The 14,162-nt window shown below is 45.3% G+C and overlaps 2 protein-coding genes across 3 annotated transcripts in view; one reads left to right on the top strand and one right to left on the bottom strand.

Moving 5' to 3' along the window:
- Positions 1-538: 538 nt before the first annotated feature.
- Positions 539-5,683, bottom strand: LOC128747109 (G-protein coupled receptor 151). 2 transcript variants are annotated; one of them, XM_053844696.1, is made up of 2 exons: positions 5,573-5,683; positions 539-3,259 (listed from the first exon to the last, which is right to left on the bottom strand). In XM_053844696.1, the coding sequence occupies exon 2, from the start codon at positions 2,411-2,413 to the stop codon at positions 1,307-1,309; it is 1,107 nt and encodes a 368-aa protein (XP_053700671.1). In that variant the 5' UTR covers positions 2,414-3,259; positions 5,573-5,683; the 3' UTR covers positions 539-1,306. The 2 variants fall into 2 exon arrangements, with proteins under 2 accessions (XP_053700671.1, XP_053700670.1); XM_053844695.1 differs by lacking the exon at positions 5,573-5,683 and adding an exon at positions 3,332-3,507.
- The window catches only part of rab11fip5a (RAB11 family interacting protein 5a (class I)), a 36,535-nt gene continuing 27,661 nt past the window's right edge, over positions 5,289-14,162 (top strand). Inside the window, exon 1 of the mRNA XM_053844688.1 lies at positions 5,289-5,346. The gene's annotated coding sequence lies outside the window, so the exon portion shown is untranslated. The remainder of the gene's footprint in view (positions 5,347-14,162) is intronic.

Here is a 14,162-nt window from a genome sequence, read left to right as displayed (position 1 = left end):
GGTCTTCCAGCCACCAACACTGAAAGGTTAGAGCGCTGACACGGGTCACCACAGTGGAAGCGGTGCTGGTGACGAGAAGCTGGCCACATTGACCGCCACTCTGACTAAGCCTCAGATTAATGCCATGGATCTGATATATATATATATATATATATATATATATATATATATATATATATATATATATATATATATATATATATATATATATATGTGCTTGATCTTACACGGGTACATGGTGAAAGTTAGTTAAGAGTTTTAGTTTATGACCATCTTGTGATATTATCTTCATCAAAATGTGCTTTCTGTTAGTCAGCAGCGTGGTATTAACAATTCAATTTACTTTTCAATTAATATTAACATGTAAATGACTGTGCAAAGATGAGATAGAAATAAATGTTAAATAGCTCATATATATATATATATATATATATATATATATATATATATATATATATATACACACATACACATAATGACATGAAATTAAATGACCACAGGCTCTTACATTATAAAACATTTAATTATAAGCTCTTGAACTTCTAATACATTGAACTACAGAACATCCTTGTACCATAAAACTCCATAATACTCGGTTGATGGAAGTGTACAGTTGGAGGACATCAGATCATTCTGTACTGAAATGTGATTACTGCCATGACCTGTCGCGAGGATTAGTTGTTGTTGATGGGATGTTGAGAAATGAAACGCGAGCTTTGATATTCCTGATTCAAGTGGCCAACGTGTGCTTGCGGTGCGGTAGAAAAGAAGGCTGGCGTCACGTCGTAGCTCATAACTATTCATGCGCGACAGTGGCGCCGAAGTACATTGGTGCAACTATCGTACAGGAGTGCGACGAAACAAGAAACTACGTTCCAACACACCACTTATTACAGGAATGCGTCGAATAAACTGGTTTAAAAAGGAAAAGCTAAACGAAGAAGCCGAATTAAAAAGGGTCCATGACGCAATGATAATAAAAATCTGCATTAAATAACAATAAGCACTGGTGAGTCGACTGGGAAACACTTACAGGTGCCTGTATAAAGACAAAACAGCTGATAATTACATGTATCTTCATGTAATGACATCTTAATAAGTGATCATGAACACAGCTGAAATTGCTCCCCGCTAGTCACGTGATCTGGAGCCATACCGTCCTAAAGTATTTACATGTTATCGTTTTCGTGGTGAAACAATGAAAAGAAAACATTGAATAGAAATATATAAAAACACTGACCTATTGTCAACATCTAACGACTGCAGTCAGACTAGACTTTCCAAACTTTAGCGACAGGGAAACACTTCAGGCGACATTTTTCTCCTCTTTCTCCCACGGAACCGGGTCCTGCTCGTCCTCCACCTGTGTGTTTCTGCGCCCGGTCCAGAAGTGCTCCACGTCTGGGAAGGTCTGATCGTTCCCCTGCGAGCGGACCGTGTTCAGCTCCGCGCCATTCTCCTCCGCCTTGGGACCGGGGTTCCTGGTGACTTGCTTGGGCCCCCTGCAGGTGGCCAGGAACCAGATCGCGACGAGTCCTTGGCGCACGTCGTCGTACATGGTCATGAGGATGACCGGGGAGAGCGCGCTGCACGCGTAAAGGAGCACCTGGCCGAAGATGGTCAGGCCCACCGGGGGTTTGCTGTGGCCCAGACGGGCCCAGGTGAAGCACCCCCAGTCCGGCAGGAGCGTGAGCCCGAGAGAGCCGCTGAGACACAGCAGAACCAGGGTGACTTTGCTCTGGTGGCTCGGACTGGGAGCGTGGTTCACCGCCGTGTGGAGCGACTTGGTGTAGTACACCACGGTGAACAGCACCGGAACCACATAGGTCGCAACTGGATACACCTTGTTGAACAAACTCATGAAGTCAGACGCGCAGACTGGCACTTGAGAGACGCAGATGGAGTCGCTTCCATGCGGCAGCACAGACGCGTAAAGCAGCTGCGGGAGCGGGACGATGACGGACACGACCCAGATGAACGCCAGGGACCCGTGGATCCAGGCCGGGCTGTCGGTGCTGGACACCAGGGTGTGTTTGGCTCTGGTGCTGGCGGCCAGCATCAAAGTTTTGGCCACCACACAGGAGTGCTGGAACCAGTCCGCGGTGCTGCACGCGAAGCCCCCCAGAGTCCACGCCTGCTTGTAGTAGGTGACGGCGCGCACCGGGGCGCACAGGAGCAGGATCAGCAGGTCCGTGGACGCCAGCGCGGACAGCAGCGCTTTCACCTCGGAGCCCCTGCGCTTCTTAAAGTCGCGAATGAAAATGAGCAGGACCAGCAAGTTCCCCACAGCGCCGGACACGCAGACCCCGATGAGGAGCACCGGCACGGCTGTTCTGGCGTCCTCCCTGCGGAGGAGTTGCACTCCTCCAACAAAATCAAAGAAGGAGACATTTGCGGGTGGATCTGGGATCATCTCTCACCGAGTTGAAGTTCCTCAAAAGCCACTCGAGACTGAGTCCTCGCAGACTCCAGACGGACCAGAGAGTCCAGGAGAGTGATGATGTCAGGAGGCAGTTTTTCTATTTCAAGAGCTGCCATTTACATCCGCCATCCACTCACGTCACGTCACCAGCTTCAGGCTGCTATTCAAATGTGAGCGCAACAGGACGAGAGGCAACCAGCCCACATGCATGTGAAGCTCCACTACAGGTCTCCCTTCTAATACTGTACAAAACTACACTCAGATCTACTCAGTTGTTGAACTTACTGTCACTTAACGGATCATATGTACGGAACGAATTCAATGTCTTGGCTATTAACTCAACAGTGTGTAGCCCAGTTTCAATTTGTAGAGTCACGGTGACCAGATAAAATAATTGGTTCATAAAAATACATTTCATTTTTATGCGTGTGTTGTACAAAGTCATTTCAGCACCTTGGACAGCGGAAAGCTCGAATTAATGTGTAATTCCAGGTGAATAAATAAATTGAAAAATCAGCATGTAAAGTCGAAGTATCATCCATTGAAATTCACTTATCCAGTGTTTCCTAAACATTACACTTTGGACAAAGGGAGAGCTCTGTAAGAGCCACTCCTGGGCTAAATCGGTGGCTGCTAATGGCCCATGGGCCGCGAGTTTGAGACCCCTGACTTGAAGGGAACGAAGTGGACACCAGCTGTAAACAAGGGGAGGGGATTAGTAGGGAGACGCTGACAAGACAGACATGCCACACACAGGAAGATGAGACGATCCTTACCAAAATAAATCAGGAAGTAGACGTAGAAGTCAAGGGCAGGCGAGACTGGCACAGCTGGACCCTGAAAACAAAACACAAGTAGACGACATGAAACAAAACATAACTTGCAACTTGTAACGCAATGCTCCTCAACTGTTCTACTATGAGTCTCCCTCAGATGACAGAGCTCCTCGGCGGTTCTAAAGGAGAGTCCAGTTGCCCAGCAGAGAAAGCTCATTTCACCAGTTCATGTCAAAGGGCCTGTCCATAGTACAGTCATTTTTCTGTCTTTTGTAAAGCAATCTTTCATCTTTCCAGTTTAGTCTTCAGTGTGTTATTCGCCTCCATGCTTGTAAATAATAATATGAGCCGCGATCTGATCCCCTCTCGCCAAAAAGAGTTGGCTCATCAGTATCAGTTTGATAATTAACAGATGACCTTCCTGGATGCAGCCAGGAAATCAATATTGTGATTCATCTCTATGCCAAATGAGGTTAATTAATAAATGATCCGCAGTCGCGGTAAACAGCCTGTCAATTGTTTACATATCCTGATGTTGTTTTTTCAACTTCGAAGGAGGGTAAATAGGTTGTTTGAAAGGGTCGAGCCTGTTGTGTTGCCCTGTGATCTGAAGTCCTTCCACACTGACTCATCAGTGGAGTCTGAGCATCACTTCATCTGATCAGCTTCCTGCTTCCTGCGAGCGAACCACACGATATGGGGTGTGTTTACTCGGCTCCAAGAACATCCGGACGAGGAGGGTGATGGTAGGGGAGGTGGAGAAGGTGGTGGCAGGGGGTGCTTATCTGAAGAGGTGAGGGTGCCCACTCAAATGCTGTCACCACCTCTGAGCGGGGTGGTTGCTAGGTTACCTGATCTGCCATCGCAGTATGGGGCGATGGAGATGTGAGGCATCATTAAGTGGTGTGAGATACAAATGGTGCTGTCAGAATAGCTTCACATGTAATGAATGCACAGTTACCGGGCTGCGACTGCAGCCGGGTCTGCCGCTGCTCGGAGGGTTGAGAGAGCCCCTCACGCTGGGGTCTGCCTCACCTTGGTGGCTCATCGGAGATAAGTGTCAGTCGAGGGAAACAAACCTGAAGAGAAGGCTCCTCTTGTGTGAAACCAATGTGTCCAATGAATGCACTTACTCATAAATGATGAATTAGACTTGTTCATGATGACCTTCACTTTGGAAGTATTGCATCAGGTGCAATAACACGCAGCTGTTTTGTTAGCGCCCTCATGAAGACACAAGCTGCCGACCAGACAGAAGGAATATTTATTCTTTGTATTCGGTCAAATACTCCCCCTTCACCACTTGGCATCCATGATGCACAAACCTGGATTTAAGTTTGTTTCTTCTGCATCAATGTTTGACACTTTAGGTTAGTAAACAAAAAACAAAGTCTCCACTGGCCACATGGAGCTTGTGGTGGGCCAGATTCAGCCCCCAGGCCTGTAGTTGCACTGCTAAGTTTGAATTGAGGGGCATGTATTGATGAAAAGAACACGATACAGGAGGATGAAATATATATTTATATATATATATATATATATTTATACACCATATATATATTTATACACCATTAGATGTACATTGGTTGACGGATGCCAATAGACATGTCATCACCTGTGGGTCATGGGTAGTGATGGGCTCATGAAGCTTCATGAAACAGTGTCCTGAATTTTAGAGCTCATTAGGTGGCGCTCTTGGTTTAATAAGGTTTCATTGAAATGGTTGTTCCCTTCCAAAAATATCATAGCAGAGAGCGCCATCTAGTGGACCTGCAAATGAGGACACTGCGTCATGAAGCCTCATGTTCCGGTGGTCATTTTTGTTGACCTCAACAACTTTTTAAATGACTCAGACGAGACGATAAGTAAATAAAAATCCATTCACGAGGACGAAGGCGAATTTTACGGCCACTTTCATCAACGAAGAGGAAAATGTCCGTCAGAGACTAAATGAAATCAGAAGTGCTTGTGTTCGTAGAGGCGGGACGAGTGAGGCAAGGGAACCAATCAGCGACAGGGAAAGTGTCACGTGCGCAGTTTGAGGCTCGCCCGGGAACGCTGTGCACGGAAGGTAAGGAAGAAACGTGAGGCTAACTAGTCAAACAGCACCAAACAGAAGAGACGTTGACTGTAGTGAAGTGCGCGCAGGTAAGAACCTTGAGTCACTCAAAGTACGACTGGTATCGGTCATGAAGCCTTTATGCACCTGCTCGTATGATCGCTCTCCCGCTGTTTTGCCGATACTCCGCCGGCGTGTGTGTTTGTTTACACCCGCGGCTTTGAGAAGACAACAGTGCTGTTCACCCTTTAGTTCACGGCACATTTCGCTGTAGTTTGACGGGATATATGCGAACTTTTATGTGCTTTTTCTCACCGGTCTGCGACCGTCTTCGGTCCATCTCAGACACGCACCGAAATGTTCGCCATCTCCTGCCTCGTTACGTGTCTTTGTCCAAATGTATTTTCAATAGTGCCAAGATGTTCAGTCATCCACGACGTCAGAGAGGACACGCAAACAAGCGGCCACCTCCTGACTCTCTGTCCCGCTGACAGTGTGTGTGACGTCATGCCTTGCGGTGGCGCGCGCACACATCCACATAGTGTGTGCGGAATAACAAACAAAAGAGGTTCTGACACTTAATCATAGCTCCAGAAGACCTCTATTCAAAACATGTTTTATAACAAAACTCATTGTAATCGACAAAATCTAGTGTCTTATGATATTTTATCAGCTAAGACTAAAACATTGAGATGACGAAACACCACTGGTGAGGCCATCACGACCCATAGGCTCCTGCTGTCGAATGCCATGTGACTTTGACAGGAGTTCCAAGGAAGGAGGTGTTGAAGTTAAAAATAAATAAAATAAATGACCTCAGTGGCAAATATGTAAAATATTTTGGCTGTTTAAATAAAGTTATGGACCGAGAGCGAGAGACTGATGTGTGCTGCTAAAAAGTTTTGTCATTTAAATAAAGCTTTGATTTAAGAAAAATAAAAATGTGCTTCCAATATTGCCTGCCTGGTGCGCTGTGGACGAGGGGCCACAGCCTGCCAGCTCATAGCCGACTGGCCCATATGAATGGTGATGTGTACAATGCCATTCAGTGGAGTGATAACATCCGAGTCAGCTGGCAGCTCCGGAAAGCGTCCGCTGCTCCTCCGTATTCAGGGGATCCATGGCTCAGGCATTTGGCAGGATGGCTCCTGGTGACGTGTTCCTGGCATGTCCAACTTGGGTGAGGACCTGAGCAGGGCCCTGTACCTCACTCTGTATGGTGGGTCACATGCCGTCCTTGTAATGTGACCGACAGCCGAGGTCTAGCCACGAGGAAGTCTGGGTCTTTCTGCTTTCCTTCTTTCAAGTAACGTTGTTTCAAGTATTGTTTTGAATCAGCTGCCCACAAATATGGTTGGATTTGGGGTTTTAAATATTGATCCTGTTTTGAAACGGTCAGGCAAAAATTGCTCCCCACCTTGTCTGTACCTGATCCACCCGACCTGCACTCTTCCCTTCACCTCACTTGATCTCTATCCTTCACACTGATCCCACACACCACCATGACTTTTCACTTCCTCTGCCTCATCCTTCCTCCTGCCTCCCACTCATTCACATATGGAATCTGTCTCATTCCTCATTCTCTCCACCTTCTCCGCCGCCTCACCTTCACACTCACTACAAATAACTATTTCATCAACATCATGGTCCATCAGCGATGTGCTGATGAGGCTTCATGAAACATTGTTCTTATTTTCAGAGCCCTCCAGAGGGCAGTTTCTGCTCCGAAATGTTTGGATCTAAACAACCATTTCAATTCTACTGAGCTCTGAAAATGAGGACGCTGTTGCATGAAGCCTCATGTGAGCTTCACTACGCTCCATAGAGGCAGCTCCCAAAGCTCATCCCATAACTGGGAAAAATCATCTTGTGCACATTGAGGAATCATTCTCATTCACCTCTCGATTCTCTGCGGTTTGTGAGTCAGGCACATGTGAGACTTCCCATCGCCCTCGGGGGAGTCGCGAAGAAGGAGCGGACCGAAGAGGCAGGGGGGAGGGAGGCATAAACAAACAAACAAAAAGAAAGTGAACTGCAGTAATGGTGCCCGTGGAAATGTCCCCAACTGGACACAAAGCTGAAGTAGATTTTCAACCACAGGGATGCGGTTTTAAAAGAGGCAGGCCTGGCCAGGACAAGTTTGAGCTGCGAGCCTCTCCAGGCAGAAGAGCTTTGGTCCAATCAAAGGAGAGTGAGATGGGGTTTTGTTACGTGATGAAAGGTGAAGAGACGCCTTGTCATCACAGCATCTGGAGTGATGTCAAGTGCAGCATCAGCGTCTTTGTTTTGAGGCTGCTTTTAAGTCGCCATCAAACAGACAGCAGGTCGCGCCACAGCCAGCGGGAGCCACGGTTGCCACGACAACCTGTGGATGCAGCCACTTGACTTGCAAGTCGCTTCTCTGGAACGCTTGTTTTGATCGTCAGGAAGGAAGCTTCAGTCTTGGTTTTGACTTGCAGAGAGCGCACAAAAGGATAAATGTCTCGCGCTGGTGAAAGGGCAGACTCCCGCCTGCGAAAGAGCAAATAATTAATGTCAGACATTTTTATCGTGCGTGTGGGAGGGGGGCGGGCAGACGCACAGGCGCGTCTCTCGCTGCTTCATTATAAATACATGGCGTATTGAAGACTTATACGAGCTGGAGCGCTCATGCGAATGTTCCTTCGACTGGATTATTCATTGTTTATTCCGCTGAACATGACAACATGACATGAGTGTTTAGACATTATTAGTATTGCTAGTTAGCCACTTAACCCCCCACCCCCACCCCCCAGAATCACTCACTGTGAAGATCAATCCAACTGGTCGACAGCATATTTTAACAAGTTCCAAGTGTCAACCAGTGACGGTGAAATGACAGCCGTTTAAAGAATAATCTAAACGTTTTGGACATTCTGAATAAGAAAACAAAAGACAGAAAGAAGTAATGAAAACTGAAAGCTGAGATTAATTTGTAACACTAACTGGACACAAATGGTAGAAGACAGCCCTCTAGTGGTCCAAATTATTATTGCAATACCACCGCGGTTTTGTCAAGAAGGCTCATGATTTTATGATCTGGATGTTATTACTGTTATTATTTTCCGTTTGTCTGCAGTTTTTTTGCTTATATAAATCTTTATTTTTTAATTATTGTCTATTGTCGACGGTTGCTACGCCGCAGCCTTTCAATAAGACCGATAGATGGCAGCAAATGACGGTTTTTGTGCGTTTGACATGATAGAACGAATGGTGTTCAGGGAGTAAGATTCATAATTCATTCAACTTCAATACAGGACCATCCAGAATCAAAAGTGTGCACAATGGTATCCTCATTACATGTTTATTGGAAAACGCGAATAATAATAATAAATAATAATAATCTAATGAGCATTACTGGACACCTATAAAGGTGACAAGTTGAATTACAAATACTGAAACATTAACACAAAACCCTTCTTGTTTGTATGAATGTTGTGGTTCTGTACCAGCCACATTAACAAAACAACTGGCCCCCAGCCAGATTCACGTCATTTGTCGTTTTAAAACGGTCAGGAACCGACCAGCCTGAAGACCATGGCCGCCTGCTGTGTGTGTGTGCAGGGAGCAAACTTAGCAAAATTACCATTGTGGCCGTAGTGTCTTTGACAAGCTTAGTGGTCATAAAGGACTTTCACTGATTGTATGGCTTGAGCGTCTAGAGCCATTAGTTCATCATGTTGATCATAACCGGCAACATTGGCGACACTTTATTCTGATGTTATTTCAGCTCAATGTCTCTTTGTCATCTGGGACCTCTGTTAGCCACGATGGCCTTATGAGGCTTCATGAAACACTGTCCTCATTTTTAGCCTTCAGTAGGCGGCGCTCTCCGTCTAAAAATTATGTGAGGTTTCATCTAGTGGGCTTTGAAAGTAAGGACACTGTTTCATGAAGCCTCATCAACTCATCCGTACCATCCGTTTTCTTCATCTGGCACGATCCTGAGGTTCTCCCTGGTGAACTGAGACCCGGGACATGGAGCAGCTGGTCATCATTGCAGCGGCTTCACATTCTCCTGTGTCTGTATTACATAGGCTAAGTCACAGGTAATGGTGATCCAGGCCAACAAATAGACACTTGCTTTGTCAGTTTCATGCCATAGAAGAAAAAAAGCCCCATATTAGTTATTCATTCGTAGGAGCGAGTCGGCAAGGAGCAGCGGAGCTGCCGCTTTCAGGCTTAAATGGAAACAATAAGAATCCAAAAACGTTATTATTCTGTTTATGTAGCAGCATTGAGGAGAGAAGAAAGCAGTTTTATTTATCTAGATGACTTGTATGTTCTCGCCTTGATGCACGCAAGGCCGCGCTTATCTTGTTCCCCATCGGAGCCTGTGCATAATGAAAAGCAGCTTATCGTGCCGCTGGCCTCGGGGTGACGTCGACTTTCTCCATTCCCACCGAGAATAAGACGAGCGCCACTTCAACCACGTGACCAGCGGAAATCTCCCAGGACCTATGGGTGCCATCGCCGCCCGAAATGGGAACAAGAACTCAGAGGAAATAAAATGAAGAGTTCAATTGGGACACGATTAAAATAAATAGAAGCTTTGACTAGATAAGACACAGACCATTTCCTCATCTATTTAACATTCATTGAATTGAATAATCCGCTCTTATTATCGTAAATAGTCTGAATATTTACCCTGAATATGCTAATTTATGTTAGCTGGGAGCGCTGTGCAGCTTAATAATTTTTTCATCAATATCTCTGCCTTTCTAAGGAGGAGTGGAGAGACCAAGGCCAAGAGACAAACACCACCGTGCTGTTGTTTCTTCAACGTTGCCATTCTCTCTTTCGCCCTGCTCTTTGCCCGAGGCCGAGCCAGTTACATTTCAATCAAAAGATTCATTGTAAAGTCATTATCCCAAACTAGGCGCCGATAATTGGCTGTCATTTTGCATAGTGGTGGCTCCGGGGCACGTGGCTGACTTGGGCTTATCTTTCACCTTTGAGGAAAAATAATAGACAATTTATCATTAATCTGCTTTGGGAAATAATAAGTTAAATGTCAGTCCCCGGCCGCGACGCGCTCATACAATGGTGTTGCTCTGGGCCAGGGCTGATCACCGCCTGGCCTCTCCTCTTCACCGTGGCAGCCAGGTGGGAGAGAACATTGGCTTTAACCTCTGCACGCCGTAAATACACATGTAATGAACGACGCCGCTCTTTCCACTGCGCTCGCCTTCAGAACATAGGGTTTGACGATCGGAGAACAAAGTGTAGCTTGAATGCAAACGTCAATGCAGCAAAGAAACAATACACGGATGGATTCTTCCAACAGTGGTTCAGCATCACCAGGCGCACCTTGTGTTAGCTTACAAGTAGTGGTGGGCTGTTGAGGCTTCATGAAACACTGGCCCCATTTTCAGAGCTCAGTAGGTGGCGCTCTCTGCTCATGAAATGATAAGAGGTTTTCATTGAAATGGCAGTTGAAATCCAAACATTTTAGAGGTGACAGCGCCATCTAGTGAGGTCTGACAGTGAAAAACCCATCACGACTGAAAAGTTGGCTTTAGTTATTGATGAAGTTGATGAAGTATAGAACCATAATTGGAATTATTATGCGCGATTGTGCACAATGGAGGCAACACACTGAGTACGATAAATGCCATTATGTTTTGTGGATTAAAAACAGTTCTGAAGCAGCACATTTTTTACACAGGTTCATCTCCAAAAATTAGTGATGGCTTGATGAAGCTTCATAAAACGGAAGTCCCTGCGCTAATATATTTAGCTTTAAACAATAATGTCAATGTCAGCGCCACCTACTGAGCTCTGAGAATGAGGACACTGTTTCATGAAGCCTCATCAGCCCATCACTAACTAAAGTCAAAGGTGAGGAGGAATGTTTATTAGCTGGTGTTGCATGTCGTGGTGAAGCTTTGATCCAAAATGCCCTCCTGGCTTGGGATTACATTCAGCATGGGAAAAACAACGTCACTTGCTGATGATGAAGTCGCTACTCGGCAAGAAAAAAATGCCCTCCTAGCTTGGTGTGCATGAGTTACTCAACGCTGGCTGGGAAAATGCTCTTCACAATGTGGTGAAGGGGAAATGGCTAGAGTAGATAAAGGTGGTTTGGACCTCAAATGTGAGGGAATGTGGTTCCCTCAGACCTTAGAGAGCTGGTTCATCACCACGCTTGAAAAACGGTGCCATTCCAGGCCATTCCATCTTGGGGTGTGCGTGCGCGTGTGTGCGTGTGTGTGTGGTACAGGTTCATCACAGAAACAGTAATGTCTTGCAGTGGTATATTTAGAATGAGGTCAGTGAGTGAAGAGATGAAGGAGAAAAACTTCTGGATGCGGGGTCGATGGAGGTGCAAGAACGGCAGATGTGCAGCACTGAAGCGATGCGATGACTTTGGTCTGCAGATGTGCTTGTATTTGGCAAAATATAGACCTGTAAAATCATAATCTGGAGCCTGTGTGAAGACACAATAAGGGATTATCCGTGTCAGTGACCCGCCAGTCATCGGGCCTCATCAGCAAACAATATGAGATAAAATGGAGGGTGGGCACCCGCAGAGGACATCGCTCATCCTTCCCCAGGATTAGGTCTGAGAGGGGACGTGGCCGAATGACTCGCTTGGCATTCAAAGGCAAGTGTGGTCGAGGGAAACCATGTTTGAACTCCGATCAATTATCAATAGACGAGGCGGCGAGATTAGCGGCGCGGCTCGCGGCCTGTTGACAAATGAGCGGCCAGATCTTGTCAATGAATGCAGGCAGACATGCGCCTTTGGCTTTGACACTGGACACATTCAGATTCCAGTCCATCTCACCGGGGGATTATTGGGCTTGATGTCTTCTCAGTCATCTGCCGTCCTTTCTGCTGCTTCATTTGGGAAGCATTAAGCCCCCAGACTGGATCCTGCCGCCACCATTACCTCCTCCTGATCGCACTTTTGCCATAAACTGTCCTTCAAGCTGCTGAGCAGCGTCTCGTGCGGCGTGGTCAGAGGCCCCCATTAACAAGGAATCAGTGGCAATAAAGCTGCACCGTTCTCACAGGAGCTTTGAATAATACAACAGTAGTCTTTAGTGGGCGCTCTGTTTCTATCAACATGAAAACAGCATCTCTGATACATGATGCACATGAGTGTGTGTCATCGTGTAGCTTACCGGTCCCCACTGCTTTTAACCTTAATTTGAAGAATAAAACTTTATTAAAATTCAGTTTAAGTTAGTTTTAAGTCCTGCTTCAGGTTAGCCATTTGTTTTAGATCCTTAGGTTTACGGTGAGAGGTTGGGGAAAGCATGAGACTCAATGAAATGTCCCCACAAAACATAAAAAACATGACGTGTGTGTGTGTGTGTTGTGGTCGAATAAGTAAACACATTTTTACTGGGAAATAAGATGAATCATAAATAATTTGTGAGTTGAAGACTCATCTAAAACCTTTATGGGAAATTGAAGATCATAAATTGTTCACATGATGAAATAAATTGGGAAGTATTGAAAGTATTGAAAGTATTTTGGTGTTTTTTTTATGCTCCATAAAAAAATATTACAAACACACGACTGGAAAAACAAGTCATTATGAGTTACTTATGTCATTTTAAAAATAGATACGTGGGGCAAAAAATGAACCAAAAATGTTATTAGAATTCAGAAATAGAAATGTATGAAAAGGCTTTGATGCATACTTAAAAAAATTAAATTCAAAGGTGACTAAAAAATCTGTGAAAGTGATTTATGAGCCATATATTTTATTAAATAGTATAATTACTTTAGAAAACAAACCAAATACGACATTATAAGCTGGTTACTATTATGAATAATGTTGAGTGTAATAGAAATAAATAAAAATGTTCTTTTAAAAAATTGCATGGTTTAGGTCGATGAGTTTCCTATATCTAAAGTTAAAGAAATATGAATTTAAGTTAAAAAAAATACAAGCCAAAAATCTAAATAATCCTGAGAAAACTACAAAAAATATTTATATAATACAACAATTATTAACAGGACATATCTGAAACATGCTGTCGCATTATGTAGAAACGAATGAAATGATCATCTTGAAAATAGAGCACTGATGGAATAACCGCGGTGCCGTCCTCACAGCAGCAGCAGCAGCGTCGGACACTCCCTGACCTCCAGACGTGCCCAGGGAGTCGCCGCGGCTCTTAGCTGTCACGGTCAACTGTTGGCTGCATCCGTGAGGCGAAGGTCAGGATTATGGGGTGTGTTTACTGTGTGAGGCGCCTTGCGACCTTCACCCTGCCCTCTACACGGACCCACCTGACACACACGTCGAACACACCAATGTAGCTCTTTTGTCATGTACGGTCTTGGCCTTTCTGGCTGTGTTTTCAGGATTAGCATTAGTAAACAGAAACGTTTGGACGCCTGCTCATCTGCTTTAGAGTGTCATGTGTGTTTGGACTGTTGCTTTTTGTGGGTTGATTTGGGTCTGACTTTTGAGGGTTTATGCAGTGATCATGTTTTCTGTCTTTCATTTCTGTAGTGTTGAGTACAATTACAAAAGTGCATTTTTAGCATCTTGTTTTTGTTGCTCTGACATCAGTACTTGATAGTAGCAGAGATGGAACGCAACTTTTGTTTTACATTTTTGTCTCGTCTCCTTGCTGAATAATTGAAGCGATGGAACCCGCTCTGAATCCACACTCTTTGTTTGCTGAGTGCTACCACAGGCCTCGTCCTTGGAGGGTCGCGGTGCCTTGGTGCCCTCATGACCCGCGGGGGGTCAACAAGAGCAGCTTTACAAATCCTGAGTTTATAAAAACACGGGGAGAAGGTCCTTGTGGGAATTATCTGTGCCCAGGCAACGGCACACAGTAAATTACAGGGGGCTTACATGATTTCTGCGTCCCCTGGGGACATCAAACAGTCAGGCAGACTCGAGAAAGGACTGCGT

This window comes from Synchiropus splendidus, chromosome 16 (assembly GCF_027744825.2).
Source record: "Synchiropus splendidus isolate RoL2022-P1 chromosome 16, RoL_Sspl_1.0, whole genome shotgun sequence".
NCBI lineage: Eukaryota > Metazoa > Chordata > Actinopteri > Syngnathiformes > Callionymidae > Synchiropus > Synchiropus splendidus.
The sequence above is the reverse complement of the archived record's forward strand: the minus strand, read 5'-3'. Positions and strand labels throughout refer to the sequence as shown.

Coding starts and splice junctions, on each gene's coding strand:
- LOC128747109 (XM_053844696.1), bottom strand. CDS start 2,413: ATGATCCCAGATCCACCCGCAAATGTCTCCTTCTTTGATTTTGTTGGA.